The sequence below is a fragment of the Nansenia antarctica genome, assembly GCF_963989245.1.
Source record: "Nansenia antarctica genome assembly, chromosome: 19".
Lineage (NCBI taxonomy): Eukaryota > Metazoa > Chordata > Actinopteri > Argentiniformes > Microstomatidae > Nansenia > Nansenia antarctica.
In genome coordinates, this window is record NC_137692.1 from 22,684,506 (window position 1) to 22,700,382 (window position 15,877).

The window sequence follows — 15,877 nt, forward strand, 5'->3', positions numbered from 1 at the left end:
TTTAAATGTTGACATTTTTGAGTTAGTAATGAATAAAATACAAAGGTTCCATCTCACAAAACATAATGGAATGTAAAAACATTGACGCTCAATATCTCTGAACTACCCTAGACGGAGATAGAGCCTTATCATTCTAAGCTCACACCTTGTTAGCAGAATCCTTACAGAACTAGGTATATGAATGTGTGTGCAATAAGACAAATTCTACAGGTCTATACATTATATACAGTTTATGTATGTGTGTCAAAATATACCACACAGGTGTGCTGGTATTTGTTCAGTTCATTTCTGAGTGTTGAGTCATGTCCTATTTACTAGAGTAGATGATGAACAGTAGAATTCACTCCTGCACCAAAGGGACAGCGTTAGTTATTAATTGATTAATTAATTAATTAAATCAGTTATCACGGTTGCAAATTGGTGATGGCCCAAAAAGGTGACAACATAAATATTTTGCCTGAAAACTAAGAAAATGATCAATGATCATAATCGTAGCTAACCTTAGAGGGGGGGATAGCGCTAGCACTAATGGTGCTAAATGGATATCACTACTTAGTAAGTAGCGGCACCCTACAACCCCAATTATTTCGAAAACAGTTAAAAGTTATTTAAACAGCAGCAGAGTTTAGCAGACAGGAAGATTAGTTCGCTCACACATCATGTGACTTGGATGAGGACTCCCCACCCCCCAAGTTTTTTTTTTTTTTTGTGCAGATCTACATGATTCACATGGATGAGCTATTTTCAGGTAAAAACGGCTAATTTAGCAGAAAGGTGACAAGTTTGCACCCCTGAGTTATTCAATTAATTGAATTGAAAGCGCATAACTCATACTAGTACAATATTATTATTTTTTTTGCAGCTGTAGTATTAGATGTAGCAGCAGATCTGCCCGGCATATGCCCAGTATGGACATAATTGTAGTTCCCCGCTCCCTTACAAAGTGTGTGTGTGTGCGTGGAGTGTGTGTGTGTGTGTGTGTGTGTGTGTGTGTGTGTGTGTGTGTGTGTGTGTGTGCGCATGGGGGAGTGTTCACTGTAGCACACACTCCAACATCTGTAAAAGTGCTGTGCAGAGATCACTACGTGTCCATCCCTTTAGCTGCACAGGGTTTGGCTGACAACGCAGCAGAGTGTTCATCACTAGAACAGTTGTGCCTTTTTACCTTTTAAAAGAGCCGCCTCGGGGGTCAAACAGACCCCTCTTTACAATGCTCAAGCTACTATTTACACACAACGACCACTAGTTGGTGCCACTTGTAAATTAGCCTGCTTTCTACACAGAAAAACGGCAAAATAGCTTTATATTAGCTTATCCTGATGTGATTTTTGAAAATGTAAGGATACTGGGGTGGTAGAACGCACATATCTAGGAAAAGTCATGAAAGGAGGGTAGCATTTTTCTTTACTCACAGGGGTCAAATGACCCCTAACCCTCATGGCTGATTAAGTGTTAAGAATGGTCCTAGTGCTCAATATGTACACTAGGCTAGCCCCTCATTTTGACCAATCCTCCCCTCCACTCCCTCCCTCCCTCCTCCCAAACACATTTCCTCCAGCCTCATCCTCCTCTCTATGCTCACTCAGAACTGTCCATGGTCCTGGAATACTGTGTGTGCTGCAGAGAGCTGACAGATTGAAGACAGGGAGGTAAGGGAGAGAGAGCGAGAGCGAGAGAGAGAGAGAGCGCGAGAGAGGGTGAGAGATAGAGAGAGAGAGAGGAAGCATGGGAGACAGTGACAGTGTGTGGTAGGGGTAGAATGAGAAAGAGAGAGAGAGAGAGAGAACAGGCAGCAGTGAGCGCAGAGCCGAGAGGAGGAGATAGGCAGAGAAAGGGAAAGCAGGAAACATCGGTCTGTGTCGTGGTTCACCGTTCGTTCTGCATCAGGGATTAATCCGCTGCTGTGAGCCTGTGAAGCTGTAGGATTGTGGCAGAGACCAGACAGCCCTAGGAGCTTTGGAGCTACACACCACCACCACCACCACCACCGCCACCACCACCAAAGAAGAGAGATGTTCCGGACAACCATCACACCACCACCCCCTTCTGCCTTCTTCTGCTTCTGATGGCTGCTGCCTGCACTGTCACTGAGGCCCCCCTGTGTGTGTGTGGGTGTGTGTGTCCGTGTGTTTGTCTGTGTGTGTGAGGCTGTGAGCACTCTGGGTGTGTGTGACTAACCGTGTGTGTGTACGTGGAGGCTAGCGAGCGAGACACATCAGCGGAGGAACAGCAGCAGCAGCAGCAGAAGGAGGAGCCGTTGCCGTGGCAGCAGCACTGCAGCCTGCCATTTCTAGCGAGCGGTGACGCTCACGGCGGGGGATGCTGTGTGTTTTGCAGCAGGGAGCACAGTAGCGTGTGTGTTTGTGTGTGTGTGTGTGAGCGATACACTACTGCCGTGCTGTGAGAGAGGGGAGGGGGAGCCGCTCGCTCTGTCCAGCCTGCAGCTCGGAGGCAGGGGAGGCCCCGTCCGCCGCTGCCACCACCCCCTCCTGTGCTGCCTGCCATCGGGGAAAAAGGTTGGAGGTGGTGCTTTTTCCACTGCATGGTGGGACTCAGACAGTGACAGAAAAGATGGCCAACCTCCTTCCCCATCTCCTCTTTTTCTTGCCTCTGCGTGATTTCCATCAGCAGCAACAGCAGCAGAAACAGCAACAGCAGCACCTGACTCCTCTCTCCTCCTCCTCCTCAGACATTCTCTGTGCCGTGAGGTGCTCTCCTCTGTCGGTTACACGGTGCTAGTGTCTCTCCCCTGGGTGTTTCTTCTGCTTAACCTGTGGCTCACCTAGGAGCTCAAGGGCCCCTGGTCTTCCCCTGTGTGGAGAAGAGGGACTACACCTCTGCCTCCAGCACCACCTAAACCTCTGTAAGTAGGACTTAACACTAGCTACCTTGCTTTTGGGTTTTTGGTTCCATTTTTTCATCCAGTTGTCTGCCCGTTGGTCTGTTCTGTCCCTGCTCTATCCTTCATAGCGGTGGTCTTTTCTATTCTCTTGCCTGTGTTTTTTAGTATCATTCGTGCCAAACTACCACTACCTTTTTAGCATAATTCTAAATAAAGTAACCATTTTACCGTTCGTATTGTTATCCTTTATTCATTCCCTTTCTAGCTACTGTCCATCTTGTTAGCTAGTAGTATTCATTTCCATTCTACCATTTGTTTTTTTATCAGTATTCACTTTACACTTTTACTCCTCCTCAACCCACTGCGGATAGATAACATATAAAATAACGCTTCTCCGAGGCATAACAAATGCGTCTCAAACGATGAATTAGGAACTCCCCTCTCTCTCTCTCTCTCTCTCTCTCTCTCTCTCTCTCTCTCTCTCTCTCTCTCTCTCTCTCTCTGCATTATGTCACCCTCTGCTGTGAGATGCTGTTGCCTGGTTACAGCACTGCTCTCAGCTCGTTCCATTTTTAGAATGCAGCTGTGACTCCTTTAGGAAGGGAATAAGGTTGGGGGAGGGGGGAGGCGGGGGGGGGGGAGAATGCGAGAAAAATAAAACGAGTGAGGCAAAATTCAAGGCCAGAGATTAAAGGAGAAAGTGTGGAGGAAAGGAAAATGGACAAGTGGTCTGGTGAGAGAGAGAAGGGGTTAAGAAGCAGGGGATGAGGAAGAAGAGAGAGAAGAACAGATATAAGAAGAGAAATGCTTTTTTACGACACGCAGCATAATTCACACCTGTGCATGCAGGCATGTACACGTACACACAAGTGTGTGCGCGCACACACACACACACACACACACAAAATACTCTGACCCTCCCCCTTACAACTCATGCTAGCTTCACCATCCCCCACCCACTGTATCTAGACACAAATAGGTAAGCAAACTCCGTCACAAGCAGGTGCGTTCGTTTGTCTGGGGATGAGGGGTGCGGGTGATAGATATCACATCATGTGTCAGTGGAATGGACCTTTGGCGATAGCTAGGGGAGGGGGGGTCAGCCAGGGGGGAGAGGGAGGGGGGAGAGGGAGGGGGGTCAGCCAGGGGGGAGAGGGGGAGTCAGCCAGGGGGGAGAGGGGGAGTCAGCCAGGGGGGAGAGGGGGAGTCAGCCAGGGGGGAGAGGGGGAGTCAGCCAGGGGGGAGAGGGAGGGGGGAGAGGGAGGGGGGTCAGCCAGGGGGGAGAGGGGGAGTCAGCCAGGGGGGAGAGGGGGAGTCAGCCAGGGGGGAGAGGGAGGGGGGTCAGCCAGGGGGGAGAGGGAGGAGGGAGAGGGAGGGGGGTCAGCCAGGGGGGAGAGAGACACAGATGCAGGACTGCATGCATGCTACTGTGCCAGACACTGGGCCGCTGTTCTCCTGGAAGCGGCTGTGCAATCCCCATCTGGCTCAATTTCAAATCCCTCCTCCCCTCCTCCCCTCTCTCTCTCTCTCCTCCCCTCCTCCCCTCTCTCTCTCTCTCCTCCCCTCTCTCTCTCTCTCTCTCTCCTCCCCTCCTCCCCTCTCTCTCACACTGCCTCCCCTCCTCCCCTCTCTCACATGCTGCCTCCCCTCCTCCCCTCTCTCTCACGCTGCCTCCCCTCCTCCCCTCTCTCTCACGCTGCCTCCTCTCCTCCCCTCTCTCACATGCTGCCTCCCCTCCCCCCCTCTCTCTCTCTCTCTCCTCCCCTCCTCCCCTCCCTCTCTCTCACGCTGCCTCCCCTCCTCCCCTCTCTCTCTCACACGCTGCCTCCCCTCCTCCCCTCTCTCTCTCACACGCTGCCTCCCCTCCTCCCCTCTCTCTCTCACATGCTGCCTCCCCTCCTCCCCTCTCTCTCTCACATGCTGCCTCCCCTCCTCCCCTCCTCCCCTCTCTCTCTCACATGCTGCCTCCCCTCCTCCTCTCCTCCCCTCCTCCCCTCTCTCTCTCACATGCTGCCTCCCCTCCTCCCCTCTCTCTCTCACATGCTGCCTCCCCTCCTCCCCTCCTCCCCTCTCTCTCTCACATGCTGCCTCCCCTCCTCCCCTCCTCCCCTCTCTCTCTCTCACACTGCCTCCCCTCCTCCCCTCCTCCCCTCTCTCTCACATGCTGCCTCCCCTCCTCCTCTCCTCCCCTCTCTCTCTCACACTGCCTCCCCTCCTCCCCTCCTCCCCTCTCTCTCACATGCTGCCTCCCCTCCTCCTCTCCTCCCCTCTCTCTCTCTCACATGCTGCCTCCCCTCCTCCTCTCCTCCCCTCCTCCCCTCTCTCTCTCACACGCTGCCTCCCCTCCTCCCCTCCTCTCCTCTCTCTCTCACACTTCCACCCCTCCTCCCCTCCTCTCCTCTCTCTCTCACGCTGCCTCCCCTCCTCCCCTCTCACACACGTTTCCTCTCACGTCTCACACAACATCCACAGCGTGTGTGTGTGTGTGTGTGTGTGTGTGTGTGTGTGTGTGTGTGTGCATGTGAGAGAGAGAGAGAGAGAGAGAGAGAGAGAGAGAGAGAGAGAGAGAGAGAGAGAGCTCCATAATGAAATTGTCTCTAGCATGATGCAACTGTTACTCTGAACGAGAGGCTGTTCATCCAATCGTCATCCCCCCCCTGGTCTCTAGTGTGGCTAATAGGATGACAGCAACCTGCCTAAACTCACCCCAGCGCTGCACAGAGTATGAGCTCACAGAGACTGCATCTCTACAGCTCTCATTCTCTCTCTCACACACGTATATACACCATTCTCTCTCTCACACACATATATACACCATTCTCTCTCTCACACACACATATATACACCATAGACATACTGTATATAGTGTCAGAACTGAGCAGAATATGTTCACTTCAATGTACAAGGAGAGAAATGATTAGCAGGTCTAGCATGCTGAACATAGGTGAATATATGATAACATACACAGTCATGCGCACACACACACATATACACACACATGAATGCACACACGCATGCACACACACACATAAAAACATAGTTTTGACTTCATACTGTATGCAAATCCATACAAATTCATTCACCAACACTTTGCATGTCAGGCATAGGTAATTTGCCTGTGCAGACGACAGTGGCCTTTGTATTCCAAACGTCATTACTATTGACTACATGACCTCCCTGTCCTGAAGCTCATTCTTGTTTTTCCACTTGCTTGCAGTGTACTTGCTGCTCTGTCGCCTCGGAGGAACAATGAACTCTCATGAAGAGGAGGCCTCCTTCAGCAGATTCTTCCAGTACGTGGAGGACCACGGTCTCCGGGCCTACGACGGGCTGGTCATCCAGAACGCCTCGGACATCGCACGCGAGAGCGACCGCGTCCGGAACGAGACCAACTGGGCCTACCTTCAGGAGAAACATGAGAAGAAGAGAAGACAGGAAGAAGCCATAAAGAGGTAGGTGGTCAAGGACAAAGACTCATACACAAGAACCTTAGTACACATATGCACATACATACTGTATGGATACACTCTGATGCATAGATACACAATACACATAGGCACATACATACTGTATGGATACACTCTGATGCATAGACACACAATTCAGGATCCCTGGTTGTACTTGTGCCACATATTTCTCAGTCCCCCTCTCAAATATTGTAAATCCGGTACTCAAGGTTTTGAATCACAAGTTAAATCTATCCCTGAATTTACCGATGAAGACCTGATCTACCGTGTTAATTTAGAGTCTTTTGGTGTATCTTTGAGGGGAAGGCAAGGCAAGTATATTTGTGAAGTGTTTTACCTTCATTATTAAAAAATACAGTAAAAGGAGGATAGTAAGAAAATAAAAATGAAAATGAATAAAAAGCAAATATAAGAAATGAATAGATAAAACATTTAAGATAATAGTTAATGGATACAAATACATTGATAGAAGTGTTTAATCATAACTGCAAAACATGAAGGTTTTTTAGCTTAGTTTTAAATATTTTTAGGATTTGGGCCTGTTTGCATGTGGCAGAGTGACTGAAAGCTGCTGCACCGTGTTTTGTTTTCACTCTTGGTATGATTAGCTGATTAGTCTCAGCTGACGTGATAAGATCTGTATGTATTTTGGCCCAAGACCATGTTGTGATTTGTATGCAATTAGGAGTATTTTGAATTCAATTCTCTGAGAGACTGGTGGCCAGTAGAGATCTCAGGATTGGTGTAATGTGTTCAAAGTTTGTTAGGACCTTAGCAGCGGCATTTTGGATGAGCTCCTTTAGATAGGCCTGTTAGTAGACCATTACAATAATCAAGTCTACTCAAAAGAAATGGATGGATACGGTTTTCAAAGTCTTGCTTGGACATGAAACCTCTGAATCTTGTTAAGTTTTTCAGGTGATAGTAGGCTGATTTAGTTATCGAGTTTATGTGGCTGTTGAAGTTTAGATCGGAGTCTAGAATTGAACCAAGATTTATGACCTGTATTTTTTTTTAAGAGAGACTCTCTCAAACACGTTTTGCACTGACATTCTACCTTTTGTCAGGTCCACTAAAAACAATTATCTCTGTTTTGTCCTTTAGTTGGAGGAAGTGTTGTGTCATCCAGGTGATTTGTTCAATGCAATTACAAAGATTGTCGATTGCACTGTAGTTGTTCGGTGAGAGAGCTATGTAGATTTGTGTGTCATCCGCATAGTTGTGGTAGGCAATTTTGTTCTTTTTTATGATGTGTCCCAATGGAAACATGTAGAGATTGAATAGAAGGGGGCCAAGGATTGATCCTTGGGGAACCCCACATGTCATTTTAATTTGCTTGGACACAAAGTTGCCAATGGAGACATAGTAGCTTCTGTAGGTAGGATCTAAACTAGTTTAGGGCAGTGCCCGAAAGTTCTAACCAGGTTTGTAGTCTATATATTAGAATGTCGTGGTTTACAGTGTCAAAGGCAGTGCTAAGATCTAGTAGTACCAAAACGGAGTAATGGTAATAAAATGGAAATGGACTACACTTACGTATATATCGCCTTATTCCAAAGCGCTTTAAATGGCCTCTCATTCACCCATTCACACACCAATTGTTATAAAGTATTATTGATGGTTTTATTGATGATCCAAAGTAATTAAGGATTCTTGCTCAAGGTAGACAATTCAAAAAATATGTATTCCTGTGCAGCGCTGCAGGTAAGTTCTCTCACAGGGGGAGAACACACAAAGTCATGGCCACATGCAGTGTGCCCTTTATAGACAGAATAAGGCGCCGTTCAGTCTACTTGACCATGAAGGGTACCCCAGCCATGTCGTTCTAACTTTGCCACATAAGGAACTGATTCTCTGTCAGTTCTGAGTATACTGATGACCCATTGACCCATAGTCTAAGTGTGTCCCTCGTTCAGTTCGAGTGACATTTCACAAGTTACAAGGCAGAGAATGAGGGAGAGAGTAAACAGTCTAAATGACACATTGGTTTGATTAGTTATTTCATATAAACAGGGGTGCACATAACTGGTGCGCCAGTGCGCATGCGTCGCCAAAATGCATGCTGCGCGGCAGATCAGCGGCATGAACGCGCTCTTGCGCACCAACAGCTGGAAGCGCTGGGAGAGGAATTTACTTCCTCAAAATCCAACTACTGACTGCTGACTGCTGCATCACTGCAAGCCCCACTAAGTAACTATCTGCCGTCCCCTCAGCCGAATGCCCGACGAGTAATCCATCACAACAGTCGACCGACGACGACCACGGCGACTCCCCTCACGAAAACATTCGGAAAGTATCGTAACTCGTACTTTCATTCCGCGTATCGCGTATCGCACGGTTATCACGGTTATCACGCCGCACGTGAAAATTCAGTCCCGAACGACTCGTCGCTAAAAGGAAAAACAACACCAAGGGACTTCACGTTTCTTTTCTCTGAAGCTTTCAAACGTTCAGACGTTTGTTTTACAGCTTCATTATCGCACCTAGACCCCTGACCCAGGATATGGTTGGGAATTCTATTAGAAAAAAAAGACTTTGTTGCACAATCAAAATAATGAGCTATTTAAAGTGATAGCCTACAACATCCTCTACCATGGTTGAAATTGAGGACAGTATTAACAGCAGTCAAGAGAGCAGTGATGATGATGATTAAGCTTGTAGCATAAATACATGCTTAGGCTGTAACTTTTTGTTGAAAAGTTGATTTCAGTGTTTACAGAACAGAGCAGTGCTTAAAGAGATGTCAGTTGATTTCATTGTGTTTAAAGAACAGACATTCAGTTAGTGCTTAAAGAGATGTCAGTTGATTTCATTGTGTTTAAAGGAGTCTGACAGACTTTCATGCTTAAAGAGCAGTCATTTGATTTTGCATTTGTTTCTTTTGTTTTGCACACAATCATTTGTTCGTTCATCTTTATTTATGAACAAATGTCGTTTTGCTAATATAAGTTATCCATGTATCCCTTTTCATCCATCCTGTGGGACGGGTCGTGACTCGCGAGCTCGGGGAGCACCAAGCAGCATCCCTAGGTGCTCCTCTGAGCACTGGCCCCAAAAAGTTATGTGCACCCCTGCATATAAAGTATTTAAAGTGTATACTCAATGAAAACACATCCTAACACCAATGGCAGCAAGCTACCTTGCAAGGCGCCGGGCCCACTCATTTGGAGCACCGTAATCAACTCCTCCTTATCCACAAGATCTGTCCCGGCTGCCTTCAAGATAGCTAGAGTCAAGCCTCTCCTCTAGAAACCCACCCTTGACCCGTCCTCTGTCCACAACTACAGACCGGTATCCCTTCTCTCCTTCCCTTCCAAAACCCTTGAACGTGCTGCATCTAAACAACTGACTGACTATCTCCGTAAGATGGAACACCTGGACCCCCACCAATCCGGCTTCAAGGCTGGGCACTCCACTGAGACTGCTCTCCTTGCTGTCGCAGAGGCCCTCCACTCTGCTCAAGCTTCCTCCCTCTCCTCTGTTCTCATTCCCTTGGACCTGGTCTGCTGCCTTCGACACAGTCAACCACCAGATCCTTCTCTCCATCCTCTCAGAACTGCGCATCTCTGGCACCGCACATCCCTGGTTTGCTTCCTACCTGGCGGGTCGCTCCTACCAGGTGACTTGGAGAGAATCTTGTCTTCTCCATGAACCCTCACCCCTGGGGCTCTGTCCTAGGGCCCCTACTGTTCTCTCTCTGAAAATGTGAGTGTGTGTGTGTACTGTAATTTTGATGCAGTTGCAAAGGAGTTAACCAATACCAGAGAGAACACAATGTATCTTATAATTTATAATAATAATTTTGCCATTTAGCAGACGCTTTTATCCAAAGCGACTTACAATTACGAATTACAGGGACATTCCCCCTGGAGTAACTGAGGGCTAAGTGCCTTACTCAAGGGCACACTAGTAGTGGTGTGGCTTCAGGCGGGATTTGAACTCACAACCTTCCGATCACAAGTCCAACTCACTATCCACTAGACCACCACTACTTCAAACACACTACACACAAGACTGCTCAGATCCAAATGCACCTCTCTATTCTATCTGTCCTCTTTCTTTATTTGGTCTGTCCTAGTGGTGTGATTCTCTTCCTTCCTGTCCCACCCACTATGATCAATACCAAGACAGCTCTGCTTTGGGGCTTTGTCCAGGTCCTCCATGATGCACTCCTAATCATGGGAGTGTGATAATAGATTTAGATTAGATTTCCAGTGAAAAAGATCTGCCAGCATTTCCCTCTGAACCAAAGCCAGACAGAAACAGCCCTCTTTCCAGGCAGCAAATGTCCATTAACCCTCTCTCTCTCTCTCCCATCAAATACTCCCCCCTTACACACTAACTATCTGCCTCACTATCCCCCCTCTCTCAGACTCTCTTCTCTTTTACATTTACATTAACATTTTTGGCATTTAGCAGACGCCTTATTCCAAAGCGACTTACAATCAATACGTTTGAATACTAAGCAAGTGAATCATCAGTCCACCATTCGTAGCAGGAAGAGTAATCTAGCTCAGGCCCGGGGCCATTGATAGAAGGAAAAACCTTCTCCTATCACCTTCTTCTAAAACCTTCTTTTTTTATTTTTACACTGGAGAAACAGAGAAACAGTACTTTTCCCCTGCATTCTTGGAGCTCTCTTCGGTTCTAACCCTTCAATACTGCTCCCCCCCTCAACTCATACGCTTTGCCTCCTACGCTACCTCATACAGTACTACTCCTCTCTCTTTCTCTCTCTCTTTCTCTCTCCTCTCCACTCTGCCCTTCCTTCCTCTCTCAGTGAACCTTCTTGACTTCCCTTTTCAACTTTTTATGAACCTCCTGCAATGAGCTCTCCCTGTTGACTCCACTTCACCACCTAACGCTCAACATGCTCATGACAAACGTCTAATCCCTCCCTGCCTCCCAGCACTCTCTCGTGCTGCATCTCAGAGAAACGCTCACTTCGTCTTGACAGCCAGCACAGCACGCTCCACTCCTGCTCCTGTCCTTTTCTCTCACTCTCTCCATACTCTCCTCTCCTCTCTCCTCTCCTCTTCACTTTCCTACCCACTCACAGAAGTGGTGCCTCAAAGGGTAATGGGGATAAGTGTTCATTTTGGCTCAGTCAGGGAGGAACTCCAGGAGCAACACTTTAAGGCCTCCTGGTTAAGAGCAATGCTTGAGAGCAATGCTTAGGCTATTGTGTTTATGGCTAAATGTGGAGAGAGTCTGCGGTGTCTATAGAGGTGAGATTTCCGAGTGAATTCAAGAACAGTAGCTGGAGTTGGACTGTGCTGGATATACATAAGCTGGACAAGGGCAGTCTGAATGTGTATCGGCACGGGGCTGAATGTAAATAGGGTGGGCTCTGCTAGGGTATGTAGCTTGGCTGGTGTGGGCTGGGTAGCTATAGTATGTAGTTTGGCTGATCTTGATAGATAGATAGATAGTTTATTAGCCACACGACCAAAGCCGGTGGAATTTGTTTTTATGTACAGCATATTGATCTCTGCATCACACAAATGACAAACAAAGAAGTGCACAATAGACAACAATCAGACAAAAAATAAAATAAATAAATAGACAACAATAGACAATCGTGGTACGCATGTTGGTTATGACAGTGAGGAGGGGGCTAGAGGGAGGCGTTCAGAGTGCTGATGGCTATGGGGAAAAAGCTGTTGGTGAAGCGTTAAGTCTTTGTGGAGAATGACTTGTAGCGCCTCCGTGAGGGGAGGAGCTGGAAGAGGTGATGAGCAGGATGTGAGGGGGTCAGAGATGATCTTCTTTGCCCGTTTTACAGTTCTGTGGGTGTGCAGAGATTCAACTGAGGGGAGTGGTTTGCCTATGATCTTGATGTAGCCTAGCTTGAGTGAGCTTGGCTGGATGTATGTATCATACTGTATGTGTCTTAGCCAGCCTGGATGGATGTATCTTAGCAAGAAAGTGTAGCTAGTCTGGCCGTGACTGGATTTATGTAGCGAGGCTGGGCGTAGCTTGTATGTGCTGTATGGCTGAGCTCATGTCTTGGCTCAGGGTGATTTGTCTTAGCCAAGTTGTGATCAGGTCAGAAAGCAAGGCCTTGTCACCCTCCATGAGGAGCAGCAGCACCTGCACAATCAGTGCCCGGAATATGTAACTATAAGGTTAAATATTTATTGATTCTCTGGTTTATTGGTTCTGTTTTTGTGCCTAATAATGGCGTCCTTGACCTCCATTGACACCTCGTTGGTCCTCATGTTGACAGACACCAATAGCAAACTCCAAAGGCAAACGTAAAGCCTAGAATCAATAGTAGACATCGACAGCTCTCTTATCCAGAAGCAGCAGTCAAGCCAATCGTCCCAGTTGGGTGTGATAGTTTTGATGCCCTGAACTAGGGGGACTATGTACGTATATAACATTAGAAATACAAGTCATAGTCTTCCTTTTTCACAACACATTCTGTTCTTTGAGAAGGTCAATTGGAAGGTCACTGGCTTGATCCCTGTCTCAGGAGGGAGCTGCATGTGCCCTTCAGCAAGGCACTTAACCTAATTGCTCCTGGGGCTCCTTGGGCACCGACTGTGGCTGACCATGTCTCTAAAGGGAAATATTTATATATATATATATATATATATACTGTATATAAGGTATACATATATATACACGGTGAGAATATTTCAAATTGTTTGTGTGAATGTGTGTGTTTGTGTGGTCCTTGTGTGAGCACGAGCATGCACCTCCTTGTATGTGTGCATGTGTGTATGTTTGTAGTGTGTGTGTGTGTGTGTGTGTGTGTGTGTGTGTGTGTGTGTGTGTGTGTGTGTGCCTGTGCCTGTGCCTGTGCAATGACAGGGCTGCCTGCACTGATGCTATTTCTGGAACATTATCCCTGGATACCAGCCCTGCCCTCTGGAACACACTCCTCTCAGCCTCCGGCACAGCCATGCCGCTGCCTCCTCCTGCTATCGTAGAGCACCTGCCTCCTCTCCTATCATAGAGCACCTGCCTCCTCTGCTATCATAGAGCACCTGCCTCCTCTGCTATCATAGAGCACCTGCCTCCTCTGCTATCATAGAGCACCTGCCTCCTCTGCTATCATAGAGCACCTGCCTCCTCTGCTATCATAGAGCACCTGCCTCCTCTGCTATCATAGAGCACCTGCCTCCTCTGCTATCATAGAGCACCTGCCTCCTCTGCTATCATAGAGCACCTGCCTCCTCTGCTATCATAGAGCACCTGCCTCCTCTGCTATCATAGAGCACCTGCCTCCCCCCTATCATAGATCACCTGTCTCCTGCCCGTGAGATGACACTTTACAGGGGCATGCTCCTCCACACATTCATTCTTAGAAAGCTGAAATACGTACTACAGGAGACATCTCGTGACGTTAGAATTATAAGATTCTCTCCGTTTAGGGCAGTTCAGAGATATTGAGCGTCAAAGTTTTTACATTCCATTATGTTTTGTGAGATGGAACCTTTGTATTTTATGAATTACTAACTCAAAAATTTCAACATTTTAAAAATAACACCACACAGGCATTAATAAACACCTAATGGATCAGATTATGTAAAAAACTCAATTTTGACCAAAATTCTAACGTCACGATCTGTCTAATCCACCTGACTTAAGGAACTGTAGATGCTGGGTTAGGTTGCTATAATGGGGACTGCCTTTGTTTACAGTGTCTGTAATATATTGTAAATTGTTTCTGTGAAGAGATGAGGGAATGAGAAAGTGAGCTTTCCTCATGTCTGTCACCCAGCTCAGCTGTGCTTGACTTTGTGTCCGGTTTCCAAGGGGGCTAGTTGCTAGGCAACGAGTGACGCCAATACATATGACCAATACATTATGACCAATACATATGACCATTGCATGATTCCTGGTTGTAATACTGTACATGTTTTGATGGGTGTGCATTGCCAGGTGGTGTGGACATAGTTATCAATGTTATTTTGTGTGCAGTGTGGATCGGTTCCTGATGCGAATCCCATTTTAAACATGTTTTGGCCAGTATAGTGAATTCTGTGGAGTACCCTATACTGTATGAGTTGTAGATTGGCGTTTTTAGTCATAAAATAGATGTTTTGGCAGATTTTATTCGGCATAAGGAGTGATAGATAGATCTAATTCCTATGTTATTGATGGTAAGGATAGTGTTTTGTCAGATTGAGATATATAATTCTATATATTTTGGAGGATATTTTTTTAGAGGAGGTTATGTTAATTAACTCTGAAATTATGAATGCGATAGGGAGGTCTAGGTTAGCGGATGTAATGTTACATTTTGTTTGGATGGATGATTTGAGTTGCAGATATTCCCAAAAATTGTTTACCTCCAATGCCGAACTTCTGGACCAGGTGGGGGAATGAGACCAGCATGTTATTATGAAAGATATGCTGAAGATGTGTCATGTCTTTTTCAATCCATGTGCAGAAGGTGGTTAGGTGGTTTCTTGTTAATTGTGAAATCAGGGTTATTCCAGATGGGATTACATTTGGATGGTGAAAGGTGGCATTCGTGATTTTGTGGAATTTCCACCAGGCTCAGAGTTGCTGTTATTGTTAATGTTTTAAAACAGGGATGGTGTTTAGTTGTTGCCTCACTATTATAGCTTATTGTGTGAACCCTCCGTCAAGATCATTTTGTAGTCATGACGACAGACACATTGGCATGTTTATCAATCCTGTAAACCCCTACAGGAGGAGACAAAAAGAGACAGGAAGTAAACAAACACAACAATTACCCACAAGCACCAATCAATAGACAAGTTCCATTTAGCACACAGAATCTCTACTTAATCCCTACACCGAATTAATGTTTAATTATCATGTTTTCTATGAGTGCATTGGGTTTTGTCTGTGCGTTTCTATGTCTCTATGTCTTACCTAAACAGGCTGCAAAGTGCAGTGTGTGGTTCTTGGTCTCTGATTGGTTGTGTAGTAACAGGCCCCTGGGGGGGGTTGTATGGGTCGATGTGTGTCTGCCGTAGCACTCTGTGGTCTGACTGGTGTGGACGGCCCTCGTCGTTAACAGATACTATGTGTGACGTTAGAATTATAAGGTTCTATCTCAATTTTTGTCAAAATTTAGTTTTTTACATAATCTGATCCATTAGGTTTTTATTAATGCCTGTGTGGTCTTATTTTTAAAATGTTGACCTTTTTGAGTTAGTAATTAATAAAATACAAAGGTTCCATCTCACAAAACATAATGGAATGTAAAAACTTTGACGCTCAATATCTCTGAACTGCCCTAAACGGAGATAGAGCCTTATCATTCTAAGATCACCTATAGCCGGCCTTTTCAGTCCGTTAGCAATGCTTTCCTACACCTGCCACCTCCCACACCTACAGCAGTATAGAGAATATATCACATGACTAGAATGAGAGTGGACGGTTGGGGGGAAGGGTCATTTTCTATTTTCTCCACATCCACGTTAAGACTAATGTGTCTGCTAGGGGAAAGGGGAAAGGAGCTGCTAGCCACTGTGTTCATTTAATCATTGTTTCTTGATGATTAACACACGATGATTAACCCAAACAGGGCGTAGTGCGTCGTCCATGGGAGTAAAAGGCGTAGTGATTAGGATTCCAATTA

At 46.4% G+C, this 15,877-nt stretch overlaps 1 protein-coding gene across 1 annotated transcript in view; it reads left to right on the plus strand.

Moving 5' to 3' along the window:
• Nucleotides 1-6,091: 6,091 nt before the first annotated feature.
• The window catches only part of nyap2a (neuronal tyrosine-phosphorylated phosphoinositide-3-kinase adaptor 2a), a gene marked incomplete at both ends in the record, with an annotated part of 29,157 nt that continues 19,371 nt past the window's right edge, over nucleotides 6,092-15,877 (plus strand). Inside the window, 1 exon segment of the mRNA XM_080549060.1 lies at nucleotides 6,092-6,294. Coding sequence (XP_080405186.1) covers nucleotides 6,092-6,294 — 203 coding nt within the window.